General features: G+C 39.9%; 1 protein-coding gene across 1 annotated transcript; it reads right to left on the bottom strand.

The window, feature by feature from the left end:
- Window positions 1–511: 511 nt before the first annotated feature.
- xpc (xeroderma pigmentosum, complementation group C) lies at window positions 512–9,169 on the bottom strand. The gene is made up of 14 exons (XM_083894728.1): window positions 9,039–9,169; window positions 7,916–8,203; window positions 7,718–7,814; window positions 7,519–7,603; window positions 7,258–7,415; window positions 7,007–7,127; window positions 6,820–6,909; window positions 4,969–5,808; window positions 4,412–4,572; window positions 3,599–3,680; window positions 3,314–3,445; window positions 2,565–2,734; window positions 1,992–2,085; window positions 512–1,172 (listed from the first exon to the last, which is right to left on the bottom strand). The coding sequence occupies exons 1-14, from the start codon at window positions 9,151–9,153 to the stop codon at window positions 855–857; spliced, it is 2,751 nt and encodes a 916-aa protein (XP_083750854.1). The 5' UTR covers window positions 9,154–9,169; the 3' UTR covers window positions 512–854.
- Between the last annotated feature and the right edge of the window lie 7 nt (window positions 9,170–9,176).

The raw sequence follows: 9,176 nt of genomic DNA, 5'->3' as shown, positions 1-9,176 counted from the left end.
AGAAGCAGAGGGCGAGCCTCTGGGGTTACTGTACTGGTAATTGGTCTCGAATCACTGTGGAAGAAAATATATTGCCTGGAGTAGCTGATGTTGCTTTTGATGCACACACAATATAATTCACTAAAGCTGCAGATGAATAACTACACAGATTATCTGAAAATAATAGTGTTATTTACGGGTATTTTCACTGCCTAAACCTTTAGTCATGAGTTTGGCTGATCTCTACTATTACGAAACGACAAAAACACAGATAAAGTCAATTTAAAGAGTCTTCAACATTCATTTCATTTGCTTTTCATTTGTATTGACATTTTTTTGTTACAAAAAACTTTTCATACATTATTTCTACTACTATTACTATGACAGAAAAAAGAGGCTGAAATTATGTTTGTGAAAAATCAAGACCTGAAAGTGAAGTTAAGACCACCAGGATCAAGTCAGACTAGAGCTGTAGAGAATTTGGAGTGCACCAACTGGATCTGCACCAGAGCACATAGTGTTCTTTCATGTATTCAGCACTGATGTATTGACATGTAGTGTAGCTCTATAATGCTTTCATACAAAATCGAACAATAGATCCAGTAGCTAATAAGAATATGTACAACAGATAATTTGACGATCACCACAGGAAGAAAATTATTCGGTTTCACTCCCTTTCTGTCCGCTCCTCCTTCCGTTAGTCCAGCTGCCAACCTTTCCAGGGCTGGACAGATTTGCTACACCTTTTCATATACTGTTGCACCTGAGACACATTGTATCCTGCTTTAAAAAGCATGTAAACGCGTTAATACGAAGAGCAGCACAGTGTGATAAACCGCGATTCATCAAAGCTTTTCTCAAAAGTTTTTGATCAGTCATTCTACTTTCTCAAAAGGAAACATGTGTTTCTCTTGTCCTCTCCTTTCTCGTTTTTTCTTCAGTCCACTGGAGTTCCCTCCGTCCTCCTCTGCTTGTCTGTTTTGAGGCCAGGACATGGCCAGAGTTTCAGATGCAGTCTTAGCAGCATGACTTTCCCCTTCAACCACCTCCTCATCAGAAGAAAAGCCACCAGCGTCTTCTCCAAGGTTCGCCAGTCCAGGGTTCTTCTTGCCATAGCGCTTCTTGAGCCTTTCTCTGATCTGGAGTCCTTTCACCAGCAGAGTCCAGTTGGAGATCACTTGCTTTTCTCTTTTCTGGATAGTGGAGGAAGAGAAAAGCTGATGTACATGCTGGTGCTGAAATGTTCACTTCAAGCTTTCAAGTAGAAATGGAATTGAATAAAGCATTGAAAATTGAAGTCAACAGTATCTCCAGTTTTAAGTTATTCACGTACAGACCCTCTGTGTTGGAACAAACTGATTTATTAGACCCTAAGCTGGTTACTGTACTTTGGGAAGTAGTAATACTATATCAGAATGGAAAGAAAAAGTAAACACAGGAAAAGACTGGTTGGTCTGAGCTTCATTGTACAAAAAGATATTGACCCAAACTGTTGGAAATGAAAGAAACAAATAGAGACTTTAAAGGATGAGTAAAGACAAAAGTCTTAAACCTCATGTAGCTTGTTAAAAAAAATTAAACAAATGACAAGTACGAGCATCCTTGGGAACTTCTCTGACAATGTATATGAACAATATTTCATTCCACAATCTTTTTTTCTTTCTAAATGTTCAACTCTGATGAAGGCTCATTTATTTCAAATCATACATTTGAGATAGTTACTCGCAAAAACGTTTAACCAATACTTTCGATGATCAATGATAAAATGAGCTAAAAGATAATCAGTCCACTAAAAGTATGTGGAACAGGTAAATAGGGCAAAAAAAAGTGTGAAATAAACACAACTTAAGAATCCTACGTAGCGCCTAGAAAAGTAAAATTATGTTTACAATAAAAAGGGTTTGATTGATTATGTTATACTTGAATTCATCTTTGAGTCACATATGTTCATATAAATGTATCGTTTTCTAATTAATGACATAAAATGAGTTCAAAATAAAGCAAGCACATACCTCTTTCTCCTTCTGCTTCTGATTCTCTTGATCTTCCTGCCAGGCAGCTCTGAGAATCTCCTCGTGCTCCTCACACACGATGTATCCATCAGTCCTGACATGCAAAAAGACACAAGGGAGCTTTGTATGAAACTAACTTTTAACCATCAATATTTAAGGTCAGTTTTGTTTTTCTCTTTTTATTCAGATCAGACCATGGAGGAGAGTTACAGCAAATGCTCTGATTAATGTTTCAATATGAGCACATATCAGTGCTCATAAATATATAAATAGCATAAATATGTATTGCTTGTGATAAAGAATGTTTAAGAAGAGGCAATAATAATACACAGTATACAGGATTGTGTGTCCTGACAGTGGTGGAGACCTCAGATAAAATAAACTATTAAAACCAATAAAGACTGTAATAATAAATACAAACACAGCTGTGGAGTTTGTCTGTGGGCTCTAACTTGTCTGATGTCATTAAACATCCTACCTCATGACTAATGATATGCTCCCATACTGATCCTACCCCACTCCCCCCTTTTTCAGTGTTCAACAAAAAGACATCAAGTAAAAAATCTGGCTTACACAGCATGTGAGTATCCCCCATGGAAGTCAAAGCCTGTGACTGCAGGAGCTGCATCGATGTCCAGCTTCCTACCCACACGGTTCAGGTTGGACAATCTGAGGTGAACACAGCCCACCGGCAACATACAGGGCTTAAACAGGTAAACGTTACCGTAGTCGTTACGGGGAACCTGATGGCAACAGACAAAGATGACAGACCGCCGTCATGGATTTATGCAGAGAAGTCAGTTACGTGGAAGAAAATCAATGACACTTCATTTCAAGGACAAATACAAAATATTTTCTTTCATATTTATAGAATTCTGTCTTTCATAAAACCTTTAGATTTGGTCTATTGGTAATAAATGTAGGTGCCATATGAATAATTATGTATTTCATAGTAGTTTCAGTTTATGATTGATTATGATTTGGACAAATTCCAGTTCTGATGATACCACATTTAAAAGTGTTAGGTTAGGTCCTGAGTATTATTTCATTGCTATTAACACTATATTTGGTGGACATGAGCTCTTGTGGAGACTTTTTTGGGAACATGCGTCGTCAGCCATAAACTCCAGACTCCAGATAGGTTTTATAGGACAACCTATAATAACCTATGATATAAACAAAATATTGCCTTTAGAAATGTGCTACTAATTTTCTCTTACCCTGCTTTTCATTTAAAAGCACCTGGTATATATTCATTTTTACAATTGCTGAGTTTAGAACTTTATAATGCCTGCTCAATCTAGGCCCATAAAGACAGCTACCTTCCCATCCACAGCTATAGGTGGTTGGTACTCTTCAGTCTGCCAATCTCCAAACAGCGCCAGGTCATTTTCCTCCTTCAGCTCTGACATGACCCTGGCCTTCCGTGAACGATTAGAGAAGCCCCTCACCATCTGACAGAGAAAAAAAACACAGCGATGAGAATGATGAAAATGAGGAGCTTCCCAAGTCACATCCTAAGGCAAAAACTTTCGAAGTTGATGCTGAAGGTACTGAATGGAAACAAACAAGAACAAACAAAACAAGCCAATACTATTTTTTCTCACTTTGTATGGCTCCTCTCCCAGTCTGACAGTCTGAGCTTCTTTCAGCCATGTGTCTCTGGAGTGGAGTGTGTGCACACAATCCCTGGAGAGAAAGATATAAACAAGATTAATAAAGAATATGTGTTTGTCAGTGGCAGATTCAGGCACAATGTCTTATGAGTGTGTATTTTGGATGAGCTCTGTTAAGTATGAACAGTGTCTAAAAAACATAATAGTCAGTAGAACATCACAGAGCTACTAGCTGACTCTGAACATGAAAACCTCATGTTCAGCATATTAAATAATCACATAGCACCACCAGGTGGACGGTGAAGCACACAACAGTTCATTCAGAGTGCATTCAGGTAAAATGAGATCATGAAACTTTGCAGTGCAAGTGGTGATATTTTAGCTGAACACATATGAATCAAATGTGTGTTTGGTCAAGAAATGTGGTTAATGTGATCCAGTCTCAGCAAGAAGACCTGGGTTCGCGACCTTGTCGGAACAAAGGCCTTTCTTCATGGAGTTTGCATGTTCCCCCTTTGTTTGTGTGTGTGTGTGTGTGTGGGGGGGGGTTATCTGGGTTTCTGGCTTCTTCCCACAGTCCAAAAACATGAAATATGGGGGATAAGGTAAACTGGACATTCTAAACCATAGGTGTGAGAGTGGATTTCAGCACCTACCCGTGACCCTCATGTAGAGGATTAAGTGGTAGAAGATAGATGGATGATCCAGTCTCCGATCAAGTATGCAGCAACTGATAATATTACAGAATCATACTCCTGTCTAAAGTAGTTTTAAGTTCTTCTTAAATAATACTGTCCTACAGACCTGGAGTACACTGGCTCTCCTCTGCAGTATCCCAGTACTGCGGCTGTCGATGGGTAGATGGCTTCATACTTCAGCAGGTGTCTCTTTAATGCGTACAGTGGATGGTTCTTGTACTCACTTACAGAGATGGGCAGGGGTTTGTTCTGGAGTTTATTCTGGAGCTAAGTGGAGTCAACACACAGAAAAGAGAGGAAATCAGTTTAAGCAGAGAATAATAGAGGCCTTATACTTGATGTGATACAACTTTTTCATTAGAATTTTTCAAATAAAGTATCTGATTTCACTTGTATAAGCAAAGAGATGCAGTGATTTATGTGGGGTATACTACAGATAAAAAGACAGACAGTGAAATCACCTGTATGACTATATGAAAACAAGCATGTACTTCTCCACTTTATCAACTCTCTCATGGTGCTCACTTTTTTATCTTTAAACCTCTTGAGTGACTGAAACAGCTGATCAGATACAGACATGATCTGCCATAACCTTGAACAATTTGGAGGATAATCTATGTACACATCTATAACCTGAGGGTTCATAATCATAATCTGTCTCACCTCCTTCTCCTCCTTCATGTCCCTCTCATCCTCTGGTCCCTGGAATGGCGCAAGCGTTGCTTCCCACCACTCTTCATCCACTCGTCTCTTCCTTGTCAAGGTCATCCAGGTGGGGTCGTACTTCTTTCCCAAATCCTTCACAAACCCGTCGTCATCCACCGACACCACATACGTCACTGGAGTCGTTGCATTCTTGGAGCAAAGGTGAGGCATCCCGACACCGTGCTCAACATCCACGCATACCCAAGAGGAGGTTTTTTCCAGATACACCTCCAACCATTCGTCCGCGCCGGGCTCCGTCTTCTTCCCACTCCTGCGCTTCGGTGTGTGATCTTTTGTTCCTTGTACTTCTTTAAAATCATCCTCCCCTTCTTCCAACTCTTCATCTTTTACCGGTTTTTGCCCTCCATCTCTCTTTCTTTCTGCTGCAGTCTTCTTGTTGTTTGTCACTTTAGATTTTCTGCTCCCTTTTCCCTTCTTTGCAGATTTAGTCTCACTCTCTGAATCCTCACTCTCCTCCCCACTGGTTGCCTGAAATTCTTCCTCATCACTAAGCCCCTCTTCTCTCTCACTGTTGCTCTCCTCCTTGTAGCTGACCTTTGATGCCACACTGCGGCGTTTTGAGTTCTTTGGCCTCTGTCCTCCTGATGTTACAGCCTTCTCCTCCTCTTCCTCATTTATTTCTTTTCTCTTGGCTTTTTTTCCTCCTCTGTCTTTCCCCCCTGTGGCTGGTCTCTTGGTGCCAGGAGAGACCTTTGGACCAGGAGAGGTGATCTTGGAGGTTTCTGGGTTTGTGGGGCTTTTGCCTGCAACACCATTCGAGGTTCTGTCTCCTTTACCCTAAAGAAAGGACAAAGAGAATATAAATACAATATATTTGTAAAAAAAAAAAAAGCACTTACGATTTCATAAAATAACAGAGTTTGTCTTTTAGTTGATGAGTTTTGCCGTTTGATGAATAAAACTATTCATAATGCCGACAAAAGACTCACAGCCAGAGGTACTTGAACCCTGGAGGTGAACAGAGTTTCCAGATGATGCATAAAAAGACTGTGGAGGATCTTACTGTTTACTATTTCAGTAAATGGAAAAGTCCATGTCAAAAAGTTACTTTGATATCAAGTTCCTAAGCTACAACTAGCATTTTTCTATTATTTGTGGCATTTCTTTGACTAAACAAGTAATTAGTTATTTGAGAAAATAATGATCTGATTATTAAATAACTTAAATCATTATCAGTTGTAGCCTTACTAATATATTGTATATTATTATTGTATTACAATCGACTCATCTCTGAGCATTTAACTAGAGCTGTCAACGGAGTACAACATCATGGAGAAGGAGAAGAAAAGCCTTTTTTCCACCAAGTGGTACAATGCAGCCGACAGTGGATGGGCCCGATTTATAAATGATGGAGCAATTTACTAAACTGTGTCAGCTACGTATATAGCAAGACATCATACCAGTGTGACATCATAGACAATAACTTCCCCAAGGAAAATGAAGGTGACCACAAAAAAGAGCAACAGTGGAGGACATCCAGCATTCCATGTTTTTATATCTTTGCATGTGGCTGTTTATCACAAGAAGAAGAGTTCTGTTTGAGAGAAGGCTGCATGGAAAAACATCTCCATTTTTCACTGCTGTCATCTGTAAGTGATGTTTCTGTCGTCCAGTCAGCGGATTGCATTATTTTTTTATTTCCACGCTGTAGTGTGCTCAGTACCCCAACAAAACGGTGCCAAAAATTTGGACAGTGGAGATCAGTTATTTTGGTAGCCTTCTAAATGTCTGGCAACGGAAAATGCAAATAATTTTTTGATGTACTGAACTTGGCTTGCACATTTGTACCTTGGCTGACGGAAATTTGAAAGATATTGGCTGCAGAGAAAGAACCAATCTGCAGAAGAGCTGCAGAGACCTCATGACCAACAGGAACAGCTGCAGAAAACACAAAACATCCAGGAAAACATCATTATCTCTTCTTCATTTGTATGTTCACTTTAAGTCTGTATTTCATTTAATTAAATCAACATACATGAGTCATCTCCTGGTGGTTCCTTGCTGAGAGGCTGGCCAGCCGCCTCTCAATGAGAGCCCGGGGGTCTGGACGCTCCTCGCAAGGAAGACTGGGATTCAGGGTGAATGTTGCTCTAAACCTGAAAAGAAAAAGTGGTAATTGAGATTAGTTTGATGATTCTAATCTGACCCTGAAAACACAGTGGATCACTGGTCAAGACATTTCACAACAGATGGACAATGTACACAGTCTGACAAGAAAGAACAGACCATTTGAGCAATCCAGAGAGGTAGTTTTGGTCAATGCGTTCCTTGGCAACCATGCCAAAGTGGGTGGGCAGCAGTGACAGAGTGATGGCCAGCAGATCTGGTTCACTGCACAGACGATTGCGAAACATCCCACTGGCAATCAAGCACATGAGGTGAACCTGACAAGACAAAATTGAGAAGTTAATAATGTCCAAGGTCTTTCTGCGGTGAATCAGACACAGCACAAAGGACGAGGTAAAGAACAAGTTTGAATTTGTTTACCTTATGTGTGTCTATCAGCGTGTCTTTTTTGTATCTGTTCATCATCCGCCTCAGATATGTCTCAAACTCTGCCTGCTTCTTCTGCCTGATCAATCAGAAGTTCATGATCAGTGAAAGTATTTTGTAAATGTTTAGTAGAAGTAAATACAAATAAGCTTTCAGTTTAATGTCAACATTCTTATAGTTGAATACCACTTACTTTTTCCTGACCTCTGGAGTCTCGATCTCTATCTCTACTGGCTGAGCAAGCAGGGCGGGTTCTGACGAGTCAACTGGACCCAGTGGTCCATCTAGCTCTAACACACACAGACACAAACACGTATTCTAAATTCCTCACCATTGCATATAACATTACAAACCAGGGATAATGTAGTTATAACACATTTTTAAAAAGTACCTTCCACTTCCTCCCAATCATCCTCCTCGTCTTCACTGTCATCCTCCTCCTCTTCTTTCTGTGGTTTCCTGGCATTAACTGTTACCACAGGTGTCGGTGAGGTCACCATGTTAAAGTCGTCATCGCAATCAACCTTCTCGTCCTTCACTGGTGATTTGAAGTATTTACTGGTGTTGACAGCAGTGGATTTAGGAGAAGAGTTGCACTTCCCCAGTAGTTTTGAGGACAAACGTGACTTGGGTTTGATCTTCTTCACAAGCGTCTCCTCTTTTTCTATGATGCCAGTGTCTGCGTGGACAGATGGAAAGGTTTGGTTGCTAATTCATGCATCAACTTGGTTTTTTATGGATACAATACAATAATACTAGAATCTCTGCAAACAGAGAAAAGTAAAACACACAGGCACTTTTGGGCCATAGGTCACAGAGTAATATTTAAAAACAAGTTTACAGTGATCTCAAACACACAGTCTTGTTTGTTTACAGCAAACCAAAGGTAAAAAAAATGCTAATAAAACACAGCCAATAAGCAATATAAATATAATATAATGTATAAACAGTTGTGCTATACGGTTACTGAAGGTGATACATGAGCCCAGAACACACACCAATCCTTTGACATACAAACATGTTTTCATAAACTGGAGCACAGATGCGTATCTGGAACAGCCGAACCATGACTTACATCCACCCAGAGCACCTGCACCCTGGCTGAGTGAATAGTGTGGAAGCAACAATAAGAAACAAAAAAACACCCAGATGAGTGATCACAAATAATAAAACTATTATTATTTCTGTGATTACAACCACTGAGAATCCTATTATCTCAACATCAGATGCAAGCTGAATTGTTAGTACCTAGAAGTCTTTAATGGAATATCATCAATGGAACCACAACAAAGAAATATTGTTATCATACCAGAAACATGTCTGGTGAGGTGGGAAAAGTGCACAGCTTCTTAAAGTCCCTACCTCAGAGAAAGTAAATCTGAGCTGACTGATCTACTTTATAACTTAAGATCTAATGCAAACGCACCATTCTCTCTTAAATAGTAGAGGATGTTACAATGATCCTTACATTATGGGAAATAATAGACCACTGTGTCAGAGCTGACTTTTCTCACCTGAGACTCTTTTCTTAGCTCTCGCTGTTTTAGCAGCGTTGCTCTTCGCGTTCAGCAACTGTCGCGTTTTCTTTGAGTCGACCTCTCTCTGTGCGCACTCTCTTCTCTTCGCCATGGTCTCTGCTCTCTCTTTTTCTT

Source organism: Microchirus variegatus (assembly GCF_963457635.1).
Source record: "Microchirus variegatus genome assembly, chromosome: 9".
Classification (NCBI taxonomy): Eukaryota; Metazoa; Chordata; class Actinopteri; order Pleuronectiformes; family Soleidae; genus Microchirus; species Microchirus variegatus.
This window is presented reverse-complemented; position numbering and strand designations above follow the sequence as displayed.

Excerpts from the sequence above, each read along its gene's own strand:
- xpc (XM_083894728.1), bottom strand. The coding sequence starts at position 9,153 with ATGGCGAAGAGAAGAGAGTGCGCACAGAGAGAGGTCGACTCAAAGAAA. Across the intron at positions 7,604-7,717 it reads ACTCCAGAGGTCAGGAAAAA|GCAGAAGAAGCAGGCAGAGT; the intron begins GTAAGTGGTATT and ends CTGATTGATCAG. Across the intron at positions 4,573-4,968 it reads ACATGAAGGAGGAGAAGGAG|CTCCAGAATAAACTCCAGAA; the intron begins GTGAGACAGATT and ends GACTCCACTTAG.